The sequence below is a fragment of the Petromyzon marinus genome, chromosome 24 (assembly GCF_048934315.1).
Source record: "Petromyzon marinus isolate PM22_M1 ecotype Great Lakes invasive population chromosome 24, UKy_Petmar_22M1.pri1.0, whole genome shotgun sequence".
Lineage (NCBI taxonomy): Eukaryota > Metazoa > Chordata > Hyperoartia > Petromyzontiformes > Petromyzontidae > Petromyzon > Petromyzon marinus.
Window position 1 is genome coordinate 4114133 of NC_133690.1, and position 22477 is coordinate 4136609.

Genomic DNA, 22477 nt, shown 5'->3' on the forward strand with positions numbered 1-22477 from the left:
TGTTTCCCTTCAACGTGACTTTACCGAAAGAACCAAGAATATGTTTTAGTTGTTTGGGGGGGGGGGGGGGCAGAGCTTTGTGACGTCATATTTGAGGGGGGGGTCTGACTTTTTGTAACACCGTGTGACTTGGGGGGGGGGGTCAAAAATCACCCAAAATCGTGTGACGTCATTCATGGACGGCCCCTAAGATCACTGCTACATTGTTTTTATAACTTTATATTGGTGATTTCGAATACGTTTTGGTTTCACCATATTTATTTGTTGTAGTACAGAGTTAGACTGATCACTTTAATCTAAATAGCCAGAGATAGCCGGGCCAGCAGCAGATAGAGCCCGGGGTCCCTATGAAGGACCCAGTGTAAGGGGCACTTACCTCTGGTGCAGTAATTGCTCCCTTGTGTTAATAAACCGGCGGAAGCCCTGAACTGGAAACCTGCCTCCGAGTCGTCATTCACCACACAACATATTCATAATGGGCCCCAAGCGTGGTGATAGTGCTTATTTATTTAAGTTTTGTTTACTTATTCTTACTTTATTTTTGTTTCTTTTATTTCTATTTAGTTAGATTTCGCACGTACATGTTATAGTTTTACCGTCGTTATTTGCATGTGCGTTTCTCGCCGACCAAAATAAATGTGCAAGCTAAATATAAAGCTCTCTGTTTTTACATTCGTCCATGTTCTGATCCCTCACCAGACGAAAGTGCAAGGTGTTCCTGTACCTGGTGGGCTGCGTAAACACCGCCACTAGGGGGAGACAAAGGCGGCCGGGTGTGGTGCTGACCACCCACTCCCTTCGCGTGCTGTGCCGGCCTTCATCGGCGGTGCTTGCGAGCGGCACTTGCCACAACAGCCTGTTTTGGGGATACGTGGGATCGTCGTTGTGTGCGTCTGTGTCTGTGTGCGTGTCTGTGTGCAATTGGGAGGTGGTCTCCCTTCCGACAAGCAAGTCAACGTCAGGACTTAATGTTTCATTTACTTTTCAGTATTATTATTGAGTTTCACAATGCTTACCTTTTGGTGAACTTTAACACATTTTGTAAAACTGTCCTATATGTACTTTAAATATTGTAGGTACATGATTACAACTTACGAACAGAAGCACTCTGTATAGATGCCTATACAGAGTGCTTCGCTACGTGAACAAAAATGGCACCGTACCATCTAAACACAAAGCAAGACAGCGGGCAAGCAGGGCCACAGGTAGCGATTGTGGGGCGCGACGTCCACCCTGACGTCCACCCTGACGTCCACCCTGCCACCCTCGCTGGGCAGGTGGGGCACGACGTCCACCCTGACGTCCACCCTGCCGTCCACCCTGCCACCCTCGCCGGGCAGCTGGGGCACGACGTCCACCCTGACGTCCACCCTGCCACCCTCGCCGGGCAGGTGGGGCGCGACGTCCACCCGTTGCGCTCCTTCCTCCACCGTGTCGGTCAACTCCCGCCAGGCCCCCGCTGAGCGAGTGACGGGGGCCCCCGATGCTCGCGCTGCTGGCCTCGGAGCCACACGGGGCTAAAATACACGCCCGTGCACACCACAGCTGCCACTATTAGAGGGGCCGTGGAGCGCGCTATTACCTGCGAGCGCGCTCACACCTGAGCGATTACCTCACTCGCGCAAGACATGGTGACGATCCCGTGGTCACCACCCCGCGTTCACTCTCGCCGCATGTTCCCCCACCGCCACCGAGGACTCGGCTTGCACACGCAGTCGCTCCACACAGAAATTGCAGACACCACACCATCGACGGTCTGTGCTAAATTTTTATTCTCGGCGCAAATCACAATCCCTTAAAGCTGCCCAGTCGGCACTACCGGGGGGAGTATCTTGCGAGAAAAGCCTAGGCCTACTGCCATCTGCGCTCCTGCTCACCCAAGCGTCCTACCATGTACCTCGTAGCCGTACTCGCGGCGTCACACGGACGCTGTGAGAGGCGGAGGGAAGAGGACGAGAAAGCCTTGCCTAACACGGCCTCGTAGTGGCGAATGAGTGGCGAATACACACTGCCTTTCTCGCTTTTTCCACCCCGGCTTCCCAGATGTCGTGTATGACTCATCGCGGCTGGCCCGGTAATCTTTTTGCACCCATACACTATTAAGCCAACTCAGGGGCACCGCGATGTGACTTGTCCTGCGAGGGTCGGCCAATCCCCTGGCACCGGGAAACCGTGGGACTTTCCTCATAGGAACCCTTCGGATTAAAACCCGTTGTGCCAAGCAATCCCACGCCAGGACACTACGTGTGTGCGCTGTGTGTGTGTGTGTATTCAGTGTGTGGTCGCGGTGTTTGCAGAGTGGCTTCGAGGCCGTGGCACCACACAATCCCTGCAAACTCCAGCATATGTGTGTGTGAAAGTGAGTGTGTGTGTGTGAAAGTGAGTGTGCGCGCATGTGTGTATCTGTCTTTATTTGTGAACCCGAACAGTTTGACTTTTGAACAGGCCTCAGGAATAAGGAACCCGTTCGTAAGTCGGGGGACTGCCCGCACTTTCATTTGCGTGGCCTTTCTTTCTTTGGTCCATCGCGGGATGATTTGTGTGCGCCGGCTTTTTTGGTTTGATTTTCCCGTGCAGGCTTCGTTGGATGCCCAGGCATCTTCACATCGGGCTCCTGTCGGTTCTGCTCTTCCGCAGCATCCAATCCCTTTTCCATGTCGGGGGCAGATGTTGATTTTTTATTTCGCGTGAAGCACATTACTGAACATAAAAGGGGACAAGGGAGTAAACGGGTTAGTGTGAGCCACTAAATGCACATGCATGTAAGTATCTGTAGTTATCTATTTGTGCATGTGTGGGTTTTTCTCCGGGTCAATCTCTGCCTGCATCTTTCCACGTGTATCTTTGTACGTGTCTGACACTGTCCGTGTCTATAGCTGTCTGTGTCCTTCGTGTCTCTCAAAGTGTTTGTAAACGTGTCTCTGTGTCTCTCTAGATCTTAAGAGATTGAAAACTAATTTCTTTAAGAAACTGCTCGTTGTTGTGTTTAGTTTGGTGTCCTTTACCCCGCCCCTCCGATTAGCACTGTTGGCTACGGAAATGTGTGAAAGAAATTCAACATATACACATCTCCTACGATGATCTGCAGAGGACTCTACTTGTTGTTAAAAACGGCTCTGCTATCTGGAGGAACAAGCTAAAGGCTGACCGATGCAGAAGACGATTAAGCATAGCATGGCTGGCACGATCACGATCAGTGCAATCACGCTGGTCTTCGTGGGCTCAAACTCAGGGTCGTAGTCTGGCTCTGGGATGACGTCGGGATCGACGTCGTCCAGAACCTCCAAAGGTGCTCGCCGTTGTTTTTCCAAAATAGTTCCTGTAACACAAAGACAAAGATAAAGGTCCCCCGTGTAGCCTTAACAGACTGTCGGGGCAAGTGCTGTTAGCGAGCACTTATGAAGGCCGGTAACGGTACACGAGGGGGTGGGTGGCCAGCACCACGCCCGACCGCCTTCGTCTCCCTAGTGGCAATGTTTACACACCGCACCAGGTACTCATTTGAGGCTGAGTCGATCTAGAGGAGGCCCGGGACCGGTTCAGATAATCGTCACAGGTTTTGGCCGCGAGCAGGTGAGTTAGTGACGTTTAGAGACTTAAAATAAAATCCTCGAACATTTTTACATCATTGCTTTTTGTAAAAACCTAGCAGAGTGAATTTAGACGTATCCCTGGCAGCAATGTGCAATGGCTGTATCTACGTTGAACTTCTTTCACACCGTAACGTAGCCACCGTGCTAATCGGAGGTACGGCGGGCGGGGGGGGGGGAAGGACAACAAACTAAACACAAACATCAGCAATGTTTAAGAAGGCAGAAGTGTCGGGTGATACGAACCGGCAGCAGCACTCTGGACAGCGCTGCTTGAAGGGCTCCATGCAGAAGTTGTGGGGAAATCTTTTTTGGCCATTCTCACACTCGTGAGGTTGCTCTGCTGTGAGATTTTTTAAGGGTTTCTCTGCCTCCTGACAATAATGCCCAGAGTGCACCAGGAAAACAATTCAGAAGACAATGAAGTGCCTGTAAAGTGTATTGTCTTTTTTACTCGGCTTGATATGGAGACTTAGTAATGACATGGTGACACTTTTTTGTAAATGTTACTGCGCTGACGTCACCACAGTGCGAGCGAAATTCATTGTTCCTACAATTTGGATTTAAAGCTTTCGTGACTGCAGGGATTCATATTCTTGGTTCTTTCGGTAAAGTCACGTAGAAGGGAAACAATAAAATAATAAAAATATAACATATTTAATTATTATTTTGTTTCCCTTCTACGTGACTTTAACGAAAGAACCAAGAATATTTTTGATTTATATATTTTATTATTTTATTGTTTCCCTTCAACGTGACTTTACCGAAAGAACCAAGAATATGAACCAAGAATATGTTCCTACAATGTTTCTGCTTGTTGCTCTACCCCTGCCTAGTTATGCAAATTGAGCATCTCAAGGCATTGCACATGCATGGAACGATGCATCGATGTTAATGAGTAAAATGAATACTTCGATTCATCATACTTGGATTGCAAGGACAACGCGACAGATTTTACGAGAATCATATTTTAGGAGTGATATAAATTGCACGCAGTGAGGCATTCCTGACGTTATAACTCCAGGATGACGTACGTTCGCAATAAGACAGGCAGACTTCCTTATTCTCTTTCTGGCAGGATTCGCAGCGCAGGGCAGATACATACGTGGGTTCTGCGGACAAAAAAAACACATGGACGGAGTTAAAAGGCTGTTGATGTCTGCAGATTGCAGGGAAGATTGGGGTCACGAAAGTTCACGTGATGGAACCAGATGTCACGTGCATTGCCAGTAGGGGCAAATGTAAATGCTACGAAGTTCCATTTATCACCTTTTTGATTGATTTTTTATTCGCTTTTTTTCTCAAATAGAGGTAAAAATATGAAACCAATTTGTACGCATGTTGAACTGCTTTCGCACCGTACATAGCCAACCGTGCTAATCGGGAGGTGCAGGAAGAAGGACAACGAACTAGACACGTACATTTCCTGCAGAAATGTCGGTCACGTGGTTTGACCATTTACTCATCACACCGTTCAATGCGAGTTGGTGACCGTGGGGGGGATTAGGTTTCGGTCGTGGCATCAGGATCGGTTTGGATGTCACCCACCGGTGACGTTACGCATGACCAGCGATCAAACTCAGGCAGTGGGGTTCGTGGCACTGCCCGAACCGCCGCGACACCCACACGATAAGAATGATAAACGTTTACTTGCCCAGTCGAGTGTGTCAAGCAATTGCATTTAGAACACGGTGAGCGAGTTTAAGGTCGAAATAAGCGACATGTGATGTTTCCAAGCAGTCTGTTACGTTCAGGATAAGACTAAAAACAAAACTGTTGTTGAGCAGGGCCCTACATTTAGATGTTTGGCCAATTCCATGCAAGACCGTTTGGCAGGAAACAAGCGCACTTGGAGACTGTGCCTGCACGTGAGTTGAGAACACTCAAGAGCTCAACACGAGTTGACTCATCGATACGTTGCTGTGCTGCCGTCACGCCACGACTTCGTTAAAATTGGGCTTTACTTTCAGGTAATCCTTCATTATTTTATTCAGTTAGAATATTACAGTAGATCATCGATTATCCGGTGGCTTCGGGGGGCAGGGGGCGCCGTGTTTTCAAAAACGCCGGATAATCAAATCACTATTTAAAATTGCTTATTTTTGCACGCTGTGTTTTTCGGTGTTGTGCATGTGCTTTTACGTTTTAAATTTGTTTACTACATAACATTTGCATAAATATCCTACTCTAAAATAAAAATCCTAATAAAAAAGTGACTATTTACTGTACCGTACTTACCACTCTAATCTCGAAGACTGGAGTATACACATGAAGCATTTTCATTGCTTAAGTTGTATGTATGTAGTGTATAATGTACCGTATATGATATTTCACAATGAAATCAAGCATAGCTACCTTTTTTGTCACGCCAAACGGTGCCTCTGGAGGGGTTTTGCCAAATCGGCCCAGGACTGCCGGATAATGTGGGAAGCTGCCGGATAATCGAGGATCAACTGTATTTGGTCAATTGTCAGCAGGTTTTGCCTGTACATGTGAAGTTGGTGCAGGTTTTCCAGATAAAAGCCGGGGGGAAAGTGTTGCATTCAAAGGCAAACATTTGTCATGACAATGTTAGAATGTTGGGCAAGCGCCATTATCAAGCGCATGGTGACGTCGTCGTTGACGTGCTTGAACGAGCGTGATGCTGAAGCCGACAGTCGGTAGCGCTCGCTCACATTTCCGGAATAACGCTCGGACCTTTTTGGCCTCATAAATTGTCCACGCACACGGGCACATGCACACATGCGCACACGCACATACACAAATACAAAATTCGAGCACCTATGAAGGCCGGCACGGCACACAAGGGGGAGTCGACCTAGAGAAGGCCCAGGACTGGTTCAGATCATCATCACTGGTGTTGGCCGTGAGCGAGAATCGAACTCGGGTCGCCAGGTTCGCAGCGTAGTGCGCTAACCGCTAAGCTACCGCTCCCCTGACACATACACACACACACGCACACATGCGCACACACATATGCATACTGTCTCATGTGATAAGGTGATAAAGACGCAGTCACGGCACCCATACCGTCTTACAGAATCGCCTACATATATGTATAGTAGTAGTTAGTGACGTCATGTCACGCTCGCCCTCCGGTACGATGACATCACGTACGGTGACATCATGGACAGGGGGCGGGACGGTGACATGTCCCCCTGGGATATTTATGTTGGGACCCGTGACGTGTTCGTGGTCGTTGCGGGGAGCCAGGAACGTGTGAAGTTGGAAGTTGGGACCCAGGGTAGGGGGAAATTGGCACCAGGCTAGCGTAGCCTGCGGATGCTAGGGAATCCCCAGTACCCTTCCCCTGGGGGAGCGATGAGTGAGCGTGCAGTACACGGAGTCGTGAATGAAGAAAAGTCCTTAATAAAACAACTGGCGCAAGCCCCTACATGAAGATCTGCCTCCGAGTCGTCATTTACGCCGCAACATATATACAGGTGTACACAATCTTACCACAGACAGGGCATGACGGTTCCTTCGAAGCTGAAAAACAAAAAGGAAAGGACAAAACGTAACGGTTAGTTAAATTATATTCGCATTAGTTGCTTAACAACACAGTCACAAATCCCATACATCACCACCACACACAGCAGGGAGTGTAACCAGGTAAGGGTGAAAGTGTCCTGCTCATGCCACTGCTGGCTAAAGGGCCTCCACTCGAGGTACAGAGATCCCGTCTACAGAGTATTTGGCCTACTCTTCCAAGGTGGCCAGAGACAGGAATATCCACACTTTGCCACACCGTATTGGACGTGCTGATCGACTGATTATGGTGTGTCCCCATGCCTACCGCTCGGTGGACAGAGGAAGAAAGATTTGACAAACTTGCATTAGGGTCACAAGGAAGCGAGCATGGATACATTAAGTTTAATATGTGGGCTTTCGCGACCAATATACATAAGAGGTTTTCTGGGTTAGATCGTGTGAATATAAATGTGTCGTTACTCCCACCACCAGCACCACCCAACACAGCTAATTAGTAAGGTTTGCCACGTAAACAAACGTGTCATTTACTAGTTCAGCAATAACCGGTGTGTTGAAGAGTAAACCCACAACATCTACAATTCGAGTACAACGTTTCGCCGGTAATTACAACTAGCCTCATCAGGCGACAGCTAATTATACCGCTGTATTAATAATAATGATCCTATACCAAACGAAAACCTCTTATGGATGGACGCATTAAGAGTTAAATTTACAAATCTGTACCGCGCACAAGAGCAAGTGGGAGGGGACAGGTGTTAGCTTGATGCAGGTTCGTGAAGCATCAACAATGCCGTACTATGGTTAGTCTCGTCCCCACCACGGTAACGTGTTAGACACCGGTATTCTCAACACTGCTCATGTGAGCAGGAGGGAGGAGGAGGAAGACAACGATTGATGTTTGCGTCGCGCTGGGTGTGAGGGTGCAATGGGCAGGACTTACTCTTCAAAGCTTCCTGAAAATCCTTCCATAACTTGACGAGTTCTCTCCAGTAGACTGCCATGAGAGAGAGAAAAAAACGAGTGAACAATTTGTAAATACAGTAAAACCTTGGATTGAGAGTCACTTGGTCTGCGAGTGTTTTGCAAGACGAGCAAAAACTTTAAATAAATATTAACTTGATAAAACGAGCGAGGTCTTGCAACACGAGTAGTGTACGTGTACGCTTTGTCTGCCGAGCGTCACGTGATCACAACTGAGCCGATGGTTCTTCTCTCTCTCTCGCTGCGGGATTGTGGGTAATCGTCTCCCATGCTCGGTCTCAGTCAGCGTGCCTCACTCGTATAGTCAACATCCATGCGAGCGTATACTGTTTACTATAGTTATATAGTGTTGTGACCACGTGTATACTGTTTACTACAGTACTATAGTGTTTACTACAGTATAGTGTTGTGACCACGTGTGTGTGCGTAAAGCATTTTTGTTATTTTTGTCCAAGTGTAGTGACTGTTCTTTAGTAACTGTACTGCAACAATGCCCCCAATGAAATCCTCAAAAGGAGGCAAAAGCAAGTGTCATTGGATAGGTTCCTTGTTAAAGTCGCACAAGAATAAAAAGATTCCAGTGAGCCAACATATGGCAGTGATTCCGTTAGTGACAGTGAAAGTCGTCCTACACAATAACCCTCCTCCTCTCCTCTCTTTCGTCTCCCTCACACCAGCCACGATTAAATTAAATTAATAAATTTGATTACTTTATATTAAATTTAAATAAAAAAATGTAAAAAGGTTTTTTGCATTAATAATTTTTACTTGAATATTTTTGGGGTTGTGGAACGAATCATCTGAGTTTCCATTATTTCCTTTTGAGGAAATTCGCTTTGATATATGAGTGCTTTGGATTACGAGCACGTTTCTGGAACGAATTATGCTCGCAATCCAAGGTATTACTGTATAGTGCAAAGACTTTTAAAATATTGCTTCATGATTGCCCCTGTACATATCTGTCCATTGTACTTGCATTGATTTTTTGACAGACGACAGCTTTCAGCTCCAGGAACTGGTCACACTTCTGTGACGGTGGCCCACATTTGCATTCATCACGACAGTTTCCAAAACGTCATAAATATTTCAAGCCATTAAAAGGATGCCAGCAATGTCTTTATAGTTACATGCAACCTGTTTCAATTTGCTTATTCGTGTCTCGACGATAAATCATCAGGGCCATATTATCCAATCGGCACATTAGGTACAGTAGGCACTGTGCCTAGTCCCTACAAATACTAAAGGGCCTACAAATACTTAAGGGCCTACAAAAACTAAAGGGCTTACGAAGACACATTTTTACCACGTTTTTTGTTTGTACGTATTATAAAAAATAAAATGTAACCAGGATATCTTCTTGAATAAATATATTTGTATAGCAAGGATAGGCACAGTGTACAAAGAGGCAAAGTCACGTCAATGTTATCTGTGGCGCGCAGCACGCTCCCATCAATTTAGGGCACATCCTAAATAATACGTGTATCAGTAATGACGTCTGTACAGCACCTGGACGAAGTACCGTGCGAAACAAGCGGAGTGACAGCGGCGGTAGCAGTAACATGGGGCAGCAGCAGTAGCAACTGTAGAAAGTTGTCACTGAAGGCCTACGAAACAGAAGTGCCCAGGGCCTACAAGAACCTTAATCTGGCCCGGTAAATCATTGATTTTGTTACGTCATTCAATCATCCCTTTAAAACACATTCCGAACCAGGCAGGTGTGTGTTTCTGGCTCCTGATCACAGCCTGTAGAGTTCCCTGGTGTCCTCTCACATGAATCCCAAACTCTCATTCGTGAAAAAATTAACATCGCCAAAACATCCTCATGCAGCGGGACCCTCCTGAAGAGGAGTTTTTAGACTCAGTCAGGATTTCTTTGGTAAATAATGAACATTATTGTACAAGGTGGTCTAAATTAGTTTAGTGAGAAATTAATTCCGTATTTATAATTCGGGAAATTAACTATTGGGCCATCCTGTAGATCTGCCAGCATTATTTGGCTCATCATACAAATCCTGTTGCATTAATAAAAGTTATTAATAATAAACGTGTTTTTTTGGGGTTAAATCACGTAAATATTAATCGCCCGATTAAGCTGGTTGTAATTACCAGCGAAACGTCGTACTCAAATTGTAAATGTTGTGCCTTTACTCTCCAACACACCGGTGTGCTGAAGTAGTAACTAATTGGCACGTTTTGTTTACGTGACAAACCTTACTAATTGTCTGTGTCAGATGGTGTTGGCTTAACAACACATGCAATGTACAGATGGAAAAGGTGGAGTCCATGTTTTTCTTGTCGCGCCTTCTCCTGGCAAGCCAGGGTATAGCAGCACCTCGACGCCCACAGTCAGGGAGTTCCGTAACATCTGTGTGCGGTCCACCAACCCTCGCTGCCTCCACAGTGCTGGAATACAGCAATGTATGGCCACCATCGGCAGGCTAATTTCTTGGATTACGAGAATTTCATAACCAATTATACCACTATTGTGCTTTTTGAGGCACACACAATATTTAGTGTAGACATATTTAAATGTCTACCCAAAATATTGTACCTTTATTAAGTAAAAATAACTTTAATATATATTTATTTTCCAGTTTTGCTCCAGAATGATATAATTCTGGGTTTTGGTATTGATAACACCTGGGTGGTTAGTTTTCTTTTGGGGGTTATCTTTTGAATAGTTTTTGTGAAAATATTACAAGAGTCTACGGCGCACTGAGAGATGAAATATTCCCAAGCATAGCAAAAAGCAACCAGTCGGATCTCTCAAAACAAATCAAAACTGAATTTCCCACAGTCAGGCTCAATCTTTTTCCCCACACTTACTGGCATAGTGTTTTTCACTCAGCTGACCGGAAACTGTGAATGACAAAACCAATACATAGTTAACAAGGCAGGAGTGATCAAGCACGTAAAAAACCGACAGTGTTTGTGTTTATGCTGATACGGAGTTGTACGAAGCGCACATTATAAACAAACCGAGACAGCATTGAAGGTGCGACCAACATGCATCACGTGTTTAGATACCAGGGGTGGAATGATCAACCGTTGAGTCTTAAGCTCACGATACGTGCAACGAATCACTCGTGTATGAGCCCATGGTGTATCCCTTTGGATTTACATTGAGTCACGGGTTCACGTGACTCTTGAAACCACGAGTTGCCACGAACATGACTGCAATTATCAAATACATATTTAATAAATATTTGTAATTCATTATTCTTGTTGGGCCAGGAAACCCTCAACAATGTCAAGACTTTTCCGGAGAGTTATGCCACATCTTTGCAGAAGAGGGTGATCTTGCTTTGAGAAATCCAAATTGTTTATTTTGCAGATAATTGATCAGCATTCGGGTGTTTGGCCAATACCAGTAATGCTTTATTGTTTTTGTTGTTGTTGCTATGGGAGGACATTAGGGACCTGGGTGGAAACACATGCAGAACAGGCGTAGAACAAACTGCACGCAGAGAGGTGCACATGTTGGGAATCAAACTCAGGTCTTGCTGTAATGCTCAACTAAACTACTAAAACTATGTTTTATTTCACCAGGTAAAGCCCACCGAGCTATGTCGCTCTTTTTCAGAAGCGACCTGACCACAAGTGATGACCCAATGAAGTGGCGTATCACGTGGACATTTATAGCAGCCGAATACTCTAAACGCGTGATGTTGATTCTAAATGTGAAGGGGAAAACTGGAGGACCTGGGGAAAATCCGCACGACCGCAGGAAGAAACATGCAAACTCCAAATATAAATGCATTACTGACGGGATCGAACCCTCGACCTCCTGTATACCTGGCGAGGTAGTTAACATCTCGCCACCAATTGCGTCATTGAATCGTTCCACATTGTAATGGAGGGTGGGGAGGTATTCAAATGTATTATTGGCATTTCTCTATTTGTATTAAATTAACCGATTTGCTATCCACGATATTCGCCATCATTACTTTGAATGCTGTTTTAATTCGTAGCGATCTAGGCCCTGATTACTTTCATGTAGTCAAACTTTTCGTTCAAGTTAACCGTCACAACACCCACTATATGCGTGCAATTTTCAGTCTTTAGCGTGAGTAGCAACACTCACGGCTGACCGTCTCTTCTCTCACACAAATACAGTAGGCCTGTATATTTCAGAGTTCAACGTTGTTGATGTTAGGATTTGTAAAACAAATTGACGATCTTTTTTTTACTTTCAGATCATTGATTTGAGGTAATTACGAAGTACCTTTGTGCTTACAAAAGTGACGTCACACGATGCAGGTTTCTTTTACAGGCCCGTAAATGACACAAACATTTAATTTCCACTTACGTATTTATCAACTAAAGTGTCAAAAAAAGAGTAAGATCATTCTAAATATAGGTAGGGCCGTTTTTGGATATTCAAATCAATCTGACAATGGGCAACAAAGACAAAGATCCCCCGCATAGCCTTAACAGACTGTTCCGGCAAGCGCTGTTAGCGAGTAGCACCTATGAAGGCCGGCACGGCACATCAGATGGTGTGTCGCCAGCACCACGCCCGACCACCTTTGTCTTCCCAGTGGCGATGTTTACACACCCAAGGTCGACTCATCTGAGGCTGAGTCGACCTAGGGGAGACCCAGGACCAGTTCAGATAACCGCCACTGGTGTTGTCTGTGAGCTAGAATCAAACTCTGATCGCCGGGTTCGTAGCGCAGTGCGCTATCCGCTACGCTACCGCTCCCCACACAATGGGCAACACCGATAGCAACACCCGCCATTCGCCACTAAGTGACGGTGACGTCACCAGGGCGCCTGTGCCAGGCCAGGTGCACTGAGGCCACGTGAAGTGTCGAAGGCTCGCCGACAAGAGGTCTCGGGACAGACCCAGGTGCCATGGGCTGGCTGACTGAGACGACTGGTAGATGCACCAGTTGTACTCCCTGCTGTGCCAATGGTCAATACACCCACGAGCACACACACATTATACCCCTTTGTTCGGTACACTGTCTTCATATGCTCTTGCATTGCTACACGTAGATCGCTTTTTTGTCTCAATCCACTGATGGATGAGGGTTTCCCCATGCCGTACTCGTCATGGCGGTTATTTCACCATGCTGGTCGTTGTGGGTTGGAGTCAGTGGTGGGGGCTGGACATTGAAGCATAGGAGATCAGTACAACGATGGATTTTTGCGGTGCTGCGTTTGGCTAACAACAGCCTGGTTGAATTTAGATGCTCATGAAGATGAAAATGCAAATTGCAAGGTATATATTTCAGAAACTTGCACGGATGTTTCAACTGCCATGACGGAGAACGATATTTTTTATTTTACTATTTTTTTTACCAGGTAAGGCCCACTGAGCTAAATAGCTATTTTTCAGAAGCGACCTGGCCACAAATGATAGCTCAACGAAGCAGCTTACCAAGTGGAAATGTATAGCAGCCAAAAATACTCTCAACGCATGTTTCTAAATATGGAGGGAAAAACCGGAGGACCCGGAGAAAAATCCATGCGACTACGGGGAGAGAGAGAGAGAGACATGCGAACTCCAAATATACACGTAGGCTTTCGCGACCATTATATACAGTCGTTAGGGTCAGGATCGAACCCACAACCTCCTTCATATCAGGCGAGAGAGTTAACAGGGGGCCACGAGATTGCAAGTTATATAGTGTACAAACCATTACACCGTGGCATCACGCTGCTCATTTGTTAGACAACATATTTAGGTGTTGGATTTGTTTTCTCTCCAAAAATCCTGGAAAACGGTGGAGCAAAGTATCGGTTTGTTTGCGTTCTCTTGAGCTAGGCTGCTGAAACGACTTCTGCCGAGAACGTGCGAGTCAGCCCGCTGACATGCCCCTCGAGTCCAAACGCACGTACCGTCTCCAATTCTGTTGTTCATCTCCACAAACTTGGAGCCCATGGTTTGCTCCACCTGCTCGTACAAATCTACAAGACGGTGAACAACACGCACGCACGGACACAGAGCGTTCCAGTTAACACGGCCAGCCTTTTCCGAATCCACAAGACGGTGAACAACACTGAAGCACCGACAAAGAGTGCGCACTCACAGAGAGACAGTTATAGAGAAACAGAATGACGGGCTCATAGAGACACAGAGAGACACGGAGACAGAAAGACAAGAGACTCACAGAGAGACAGTTACAGAGAGACATGGAGAGACAGACACGCACAACGACTGACAGAGAGACAGTTATAAAAAAACACACAAACAGATGGGCTCATAGAGACACAGAGAGAGAGAGATATGGAGATACAGACACACACAGAGAGACAGTTATAGGGAGACACAAACAGATGGGCTCAGAGACACAGAGAGAGACATGGAGATTCAGACACATACACAGATACTCGAGCATAAACAGTTATAGAGAGACACACAAACAGATGGGCTCATGGAGACACAGAGAGAGAGAGACACATGGAGATACAGACACACACACAGACACTCAAGCAGAAACAGTTATAGAGAGACACACAAACAGATGGGCTCATAGAGACACAGAGAGAGAGACATGGAGATACAGACACACACACAGACACTCACAGAGAGACAGTTATAGAGAGACGGGCTCATAGAGACACAGAGAGACACATGGATACACGCAGATAAGTGTACATAGAGATAGGCACAGAGATAAAGACGCATGATGTACGCAGGATGAGACAATCAAATGCAAAGAGACAAAGGACGAATGCATCGTAATTATACCTCTGTGCATTTATATTGAATGCCTCTCACCTACGTCTTATATTTCTCTAATTACCGTATTTTCCCGCATATAGCCCGCATACGCATATACCCCGCAGACGCATATACCCCGCAAAAATAACGATTTGTGTAAAACAAATTTCAGATAGCCCGCACCTCCATATACCCCGCAGGGTCTTGTTTTGTTTGTAAAAAGTGGTATACCCCGTGGGTTATATGCGGGACAATACGGCACTGCCTCTAATTCCTATCGTTCTTTCATACCTCGCTACAAATGTAAATAATCTTATAACTCTCTTGATGACTGTATCTCTCTTCTCTTCGAAATTAACATCTCTCCTAATTTTCTCATAATATATAAATGTAATCACCCAAGCGAGTCGGCGCATGGAACATCTAAGAGACCGGGATGTGGAGCCAGCAGAGGGCAGGAGTAGGGGCACGGTGACTGTGCATCTGTGAAATAGAGCTTCATAGCTCATCGGATTCCTCCAGTATAAATAAATATTCCGATCCTGTATGCAAGAAATAGCAGGGGAGGGACGAGGTCACTCGAGGCCGTGAGCGGTCGAGCCGAGCGAAACGATCTCCAGCGGACAGTCGGTGGATGAGAGGGGAATGGAAAGCCCTGGGGGGGGGGGGGTGCGAATGGCCAGAGGGGGCCGGTGGATGTGCAGACGACAGGGGGCAGCGTGATGGGTGTTAGTGCGAGGACACGGCCAGTGTAGGAATACAACAGGGGGAAGGGACGGGGGGAGTGGCGTGGAGGCGAGAGGGCGGTGCGAGGGGAGAGAAGAGGCAGGACCAACGGAGGGGGGGAGGAGAAGGCAAGGGGCCGTCCATAATGACGTCACGCGATTTTTGACCCCCCACCCCCCCTCGTCACACGACGTCTCAAAAAGTCAGACCCCCCCAAATATGACGTCACAAAGCTCTGCCCCCCCCCACCCAAAATAAAACATGCTTCAAATCGCTTTGAACTATTGTCATTGTAGTTCGTATTTAATGTGGCGCTGCACTCTGATGTTGTAGGAGAAAACATTCATTAAAGTCTATTTATATTCTTAGTTTTTTCGGTAAAGTCACGTTGAAGAGAAGCAACAAAATAATAAAATATATATAAAACAATAAAAAATTCTCACGACGTTTCGACCATAACTCAAACGGTCATCTTCAGGTGTGTTGGTTCGCATAAATTTATTTTTAAACGGCGCATTTATTTATTTATAGAAAACGTTAGTGCCACGCACAACGATTTGGCAGTTTACCCAGGACTAGTCCATCTATATTCTGAAAAGAGGAGGGGGGAGACTAATTTTTTTTTATAATGTATGCTGTCTGAAAGCCACTGTAAGCGTGAACAATCAATTAAGACCTGAAATGGTTTATCAAATCTTTCCAATGATTGCTAAGATAGAATCCATCTTCTCGGTTGAAATTGTCTCTGTGCTTGTATATGTGGATAGCCTCATGAACGAATCTCTCATGGAAGCCAGATGGCTTACAAAGAACCTCTGTCTTGGCTTCCATGAGAGATTCGTTCATGAGGCTATCCACATATACAAGCACAGAGACAATTTCAACCGAGCAGATGGATTCTATCTTAGCAATCATTGGAAAGATTTGATAAACCATTTCAGGTCTTAATTGATTGTTCACGCTTACAGTGGCTTTCAGACAGCATACATTATAAAAAATAATTTCGTCTCCCCCCTCCTCTTTTCAGAATATAGATGGACTAGTCCTGGGTAAACGGCCAAATCGTTGCGCGTGGCGCTAACGTTTTTTATAAATAAATAAATGCGCCGTTTAAAAATACACTTATGCGAACCAACACACCTGAAGACGACCGTTTGAGTTATGGTCGAAACGTCGTGAGAATTTTTTATTGTTTTATATATATTTTATTATTTTGTTGTTTCTCTTCAACGTGACTTTACCGAAAAAACTAAGAATATGAATTACTGCAGTCACGAAAGCTTTAAATCAAAATTTAAAGTCTATTTAATTAAGTAGAACGTGTTGTCTATATTTATTTAAAGTTGCGCAAGGCCCAATGAGCTACGCAGCTTATCTTCAGAAGCGGACCTGGCCACAAGTGATAGCTCAACGGAGTGTACTTATCGCGTGGACACTTCTCTCAGCCAAATACTCGGAAGCACGTTTCTCAACGTGGAGGTAAAAAGAGAAAAATCCACGCGGCCACAGGGAGCGAGAGAGAGAGAGAGAGACGCAAACTCCAAATATACAGCAGACGTTAGAGTCGGGATCGAACCCACGACCTCCTGCATGAGCCGCCCGGGCGGCGGGCGGCGTTTACAGGGGAGGCCTCCTGGGGCGAAGGGGGAGGGCAGGGGGACAGCCACACGGCCGAGAGGCCACGTGGACGGAGAGGAGAGTTGGTGGCAGTGACTGGGCGGTGTGTGCGGAGTTTAATGTTCAGTGTTAGGCTCCACAGTGATGGTGGTGATGCACGCCACTCATTCACGAATCGTTGTGGAGTTGTCACGAAAGCCGCGCCGAGTTGAAAGATAAGTCTTCGAGTCGTCCCTGATTGTTGCGGTGGGCATTGCATATATTCTGAAACGCATATTCATCCTCCAATGTCTTCTGAATACCTCTCATCTCTATTCTGTTTCACGTCCAGCTCATCTGAATACATCTTACATTCCTGTTTTGTCTAACACATGCATTACATACAGATCTGGACTAAATTACATTTTTAACACATCCACTATCTCGAGCATACATTTCCATCATCTCTCAGATACGTGTCTTACAGCTCTATTGCAGACACAAATTAAATGAAAGTAAAAAGGGTGACTCACAGATCAAGCGCTTGGAATGTTCTCCCAGCAGCTTGGAGATAATATTCTGCACGCCCTTGTACGTCTTCGTGCGAATGAAGGGCCTGTCGATCTCCATCCTGTTCAGCAGCGCTTTCAGGGGCACCGCGATGGCTTCCGTGCACTTGAAGCACGGCTCGCACGGGCGGGCGACGAGCAGCAGCAGCAGCAGCGTTGGCAGCACTGCGGTCACGAGGCACGAGGAGCGCTGGGGAGCCATGGCCTGGGGAGCGAGAGAAGGGGTCACGTTTAGCGACTCGACCTTTACTCGTTGTGCCAGTGAAGCAGGCACCCATTAACGTGGGCCATTTCGGAAATACAGGGACTCCTCTACTTACGAACGAGTCAGAATCCAGAGTTGTGTCCGTAAGTTGATTTGTTCGTAAGTCCAACTTACTCCTGTCGGTTCCGAACATTTTGTACGACATGTACACTAAATAAGAGAATGGCTTTAAAAGTTGTATAATCTCATATAAACATAGATGCCACTGGTTCTTCAAGCTCTGCAGATGCCACCAATGCCATCTATTGCGCGGCGGTTAACTTACGACTTACGGTCCGAACAGGCAAACTGGACGTACAGACAGGTTTGTTCGTATCTCTAAGTCGAATTTTCCTCAGTAGATGAGTCCCTGTAGAACTTTATGGTCATAAAAGATGTAAAACGCTTGCGTTACGGTAAACAAGATTGCTAAATTTGGTAATCAAAGCCAAAACATCACCAAATGCAGTTACGTGGCATGTTTACGTTTTCGCGCCACGATTCGTAGTTCACGTAAAAAGACTAGAACCGATACGACCAGTTATAAATAACAGTGGAGCGTTGGCATTGGGCAAGGGTCCGTGGTGGTGGTATTAAACCAGTATAGGGAAGGAGATGAATCTTAGAAAGAGGGTGGGCACTCAAAACAATAGCAACGTGCACGCCCCCATCAAACCAAATCCGTCACTGGCAGCAAGGCGAGGAATGGAAATGTACTCTGGTTTTATTCGGTAAAGTCACGTAGGTAAAACAAATTAAAATAAGATAAACAATAAAAACACGACGTTTCGGAGGCAGCGCAAGCTTAATTTTATTTTAATTTGTTTTACCTACGTGACTTTACCAAATAAAACCAAAGAGTATGAATCCTTGCAGTCACGAAAGCTTCAAATCTAGAATGGAAATGTCTCAGTGAGGAGAACGACTCCCCAATGAGAGGCCTTGCAGCAGCCAAACCGTGCAGCAGCAGCAGCAGCAACAGCAGAAGTAGCAGCAGAAGCAGCAGCAGCAGCAGGAACACCATCAGCATGAGCAGCAGCAGGAGCAGAAGCAGGGGCAGCAGCAGCACGAACAGCAGCAGGAGCAGCAGCAGCATGAGCAGCAGCAGGAACAGCAGAAGCAGGGGCAGCAGCAGCATGAACAGCAGCAGGAGCAGCATGAGCAGCAGCAGCAGGTGGAGCAGCAGCAGTAACAGCAGCAGCAGCAGGTGGAGCAGCAGCAGCAGAAGCAGGGGCAGCAGCAGCATGAACAGCAGCAGGAGCAGTAACAGCAGCAGTAACAGCAGCAGCAGGAGCAGATAGAGTGCTTCCATGCTCACGGCCCTGAACTCCTCCTCTGTGCAGGCGCGAGGCGTGCCGCACATTCCACATTCCCCAGCCTCTCTGCCCATTGCCACCGCTATCGATGTCCAAATGATGAGCCACTTTGTTGAGCTATCATTTGTGCTAGCCATGGCGCTTCTGAAAAATAAGTTAATAGCTTCGTAGGCTTTGCCTGGTAGGATGGGGATGGTTTAGTTTCATTTGTATGATTTGGGTGATTGTTTGCTTTACCTGTACTTTGCCCCTGCTGGACATCTGTGGAAAAGAGCTTCATAGCTCATCGGATTCCTCCAGTAAAAAGAAAGATTCTGATTTTAGTTATGAATTATAAGGTTACCAGGATCGCATTTTTCACGATACGATGCGAGAATTTTCACGATGTTATTGACTATCGCGATAATTTTCCCGTAACTCTGCATTTGTATTTCCCACATTCTATCATGATTGTGCTTGGCTGTACTTACACGTCGAATAAGGTTCTTTGGCAGTTGTTCAAAGGCAGCTCACCCAAGACAAAGCAGCCACGCCTCTAATAATCGTTGCACCTTCAAATTACAGTCTATCGTTGTCACAACGCGCTTGTCTCTCCAATCAGTTTGCATGTCAACCACGAACGGGACCAGAGTGAGCCCTGCCTCGAGATCGTCGTCGTAAGCGGGAGGGTGGTGACGTCATGGGGCAGTGACGTAAGAGAGTTAGGCATCTTCTTTGGTTCTTTCGGTAAAGTCACGTAGAATGAGAATAAAATAATAAATTGATAAAATAAAATAACACAATAATATTCTCACGACGTTTCGGCCACAACACAAGCGGCCTTCATCAGGTGAAGGGACGAGACTGTCTGGTAGGACAGCACTAAAATAATAAATTGATAAAATAAAATAACACAATATTCTCACGACGTTTCGGCCACAACACAAGCGGCCTTCATCAGGTGAAGGGACGAGACGAAACGTCGTGAGAATATTATTGTGTTATTTTATTTTATCAATTTATTATTTTAATCTTATTCTACGTGACTTTACCGAAAGAACCAATGAAGATGAATCATTGCAGTCACGAAAGCTTTAAATCGAGAGCTAGGCACGCCCAGTATCGGGTCACGTGACCCCCGTTCTCTGTGCGCCACCCAACCAGCGATGATTATTCTACGTGCTATGATTATGCTATGTGCTATGAATACTCTACGTGCTATGATTATTCTACGTGTTATGATGTGCTATGATTACTTTGCGCCCTATAATGATTTAATGTGCTATGATTATTGTACGTACTATGATTGCTCTACATGCTATTATTATTTATACACTATGATTATTCTACGTGTTGTAGATTACTCTACGTGCTATTATTAGCCTATTATGATTATTATATGTGCTATGATTACTCTACGTGCTATGATTACTCTACTATGATTATTCTATGTGCTATGATTACTCTACGTGCTATGATTGTCTGTAATATCAAGGAGGCTCTTTCCCCGAGTCACTCACTACAAGCCCAGTGTAGTAGTAGTAGTACAAGTAGGGTCGCTTACCGCTTTTTCTTTCCAAAACGGGACTTCTCTCCAACAGTGGTGACGAGGTATTGTTGTTGTATCCCTCCCGTCGTGTTCTAACACCAATTAAGTTTTGCCTCTCCAATCAATTCGCACGTCAACCACGAACGGGACCAGAGTTGAGGCCTGCCTGGACACAGCCTGGAGATCCGTCGTCGTGAGCGCGCGAGTTGGTTGTCGTGACGACGCGGTGACGTAACAGTCACGTGGCCCGTTCTCCTAGTTCCGGGTCACGTGGCTCGTTCTCCCAGTTCCGGGTCACGTGGCTCGTTCTCCGAGTCCCGGGTCACGTGGCTCGTGTTCCGTGTGCTCGTGCGAGCCATCCAACCAGCGACGCTGCCGCGTGCACCTCGTGCTCGGCTGTGATTTGAATTCCTTAGAGACCCCCACCGGTGCCCTGTATAGGCGTGCGATGATGGTGCATGCGTGATGTTGGTCGTATTGGCGGTTGTTGCTGTAGTCGGTGGTAGTTGACGATGAAAGATACTGTTATCGGTTTGTGGTGGTTGTTTTATTGGTAGTGGTTGTTGGTGTTGACTGGTGGTTGTCATTGTGTTGGATGTGGTTGTTTTATTGGTGGTGGCTGGAAGTTTTGGTTGTTTTATTGGTGGTAGATGGTGGTGGTTGTGTTGATGGTGGTTGTTTTATTGGTGGTAGATGGTGGTGGTTGTTGTGTTGATAGTTGTTTTATTGGTGGTTGTTGGTGTTTTGTTATTGTTCGTGGTAGTGGTTGACGTTATAGGTAGCGGTGGTTGCTATCTGTTGGTGGTGATGGTTATAGATGTAATTGTTGGCGACCATTGATGGTTGTTGTGGTTAGTGGTGGTTGTTGACATTGGTAGTGGTTGTTGGTAATAATTACAGTTGTTGGTGATTAAAAGCGGCTTTGGTTTATAGCTGGTGGTTGTTAGTTCTGTTGTGGTAGTTTGTGCTGATGGTGGTTGCTCATCGCGTGCTGCTGGTGGTGGTTGCTGTTGAGGTGATTGTTGTTGATGGTCATTGATAGTTGTTGTGTTTACTGTTGACTCAGTCTGAAACGAGTTCCTGGTGCAGTGTGTAAACATCGTCGCTGGAGAGACAGGCGTCCGGGCGTGGTGCTTGCCACACCCACCCCCTCGCGTGCCGTTCCGGCCTTCATAGGTGCTCGCTTGTAGCACTTGCCTCTAAGGTATGTTAAGGCTACACGGGGGAACTTTGTCTTTGACAGACCAGGTGAGAGCGGCGGAACACACGCAATGCCGCACATGAGGCCACAGGACAACTTCTCATCATCATCATTGTTGTTGTTGTAACAAGGCGAGAGTTTCCCAAACGTTGAACGCAGAATGTCTCATCATTCATTGGTCTTTGTGATCAATCGCACGTGCCACTTTCATGCTGACATGGCCAGCTTGTGTGATGGCTCACCTGAATTATAGGAATATACGTGAACACACACTTGGGGATCGCCTAAGAAATAATTAACTTATTGTTTTTTTTTTAAACCGAAACAAAATCGAGTTGTGTCATTTGAGCAATCCGATAGATTCCCCGAGGTCCTGCCACTGCGCTGTTGTGGCTGTCTGCCGTTAGTGATAAACAGAATACATTAATAACGTCTCCTTTTTACAGCTGCGTACCACACTGTAAAAGTAATGTTAAAATAAAAAACTTTTTTTAAACACGCTTTAATAAAATGTACCGTTCTAGTATTGAAAGAACTCCACGACTCCAGGGAGTGGAATCG

At 46.0% G+C, this 22477-nt stretch overlaps 1 protein-coding gene across 1 annotated transcript; it reads right to left on the minus strand.

The window, feature by feature from the left end:
- Window positions 1–1754: 1754 nt before the first annotated feature.
- Window positions 1755–21138, minus strand: LOC142928890 (uncharacterized). The gene is made up of 9 exons (XM_076069363.1): window positions 20731–21138; window positions 17592–17832; window positions 13911–13979; window positions 10890–10922; window positions 8023–8076; window positions 7050–7079; window positions 4625–4702; window positions 3149–3319; window positions 1755–2700 (listed from the first exon to the last, which is right to left on the minus strand). Exons 2-9 carry the CDS (start codon window positions 17827–17829, stop codon window positions 2495–2497), a joined length of 879 nt encoding a protein of 292 aa, XP_075925478.1. The 5' UTR covers window positions 17830–17832; window positions 20731–21138; the 3' UTR covers window positions 1755–2494.
- Window positions 21139–22477: the final 1339 nt, after the last annotated feature.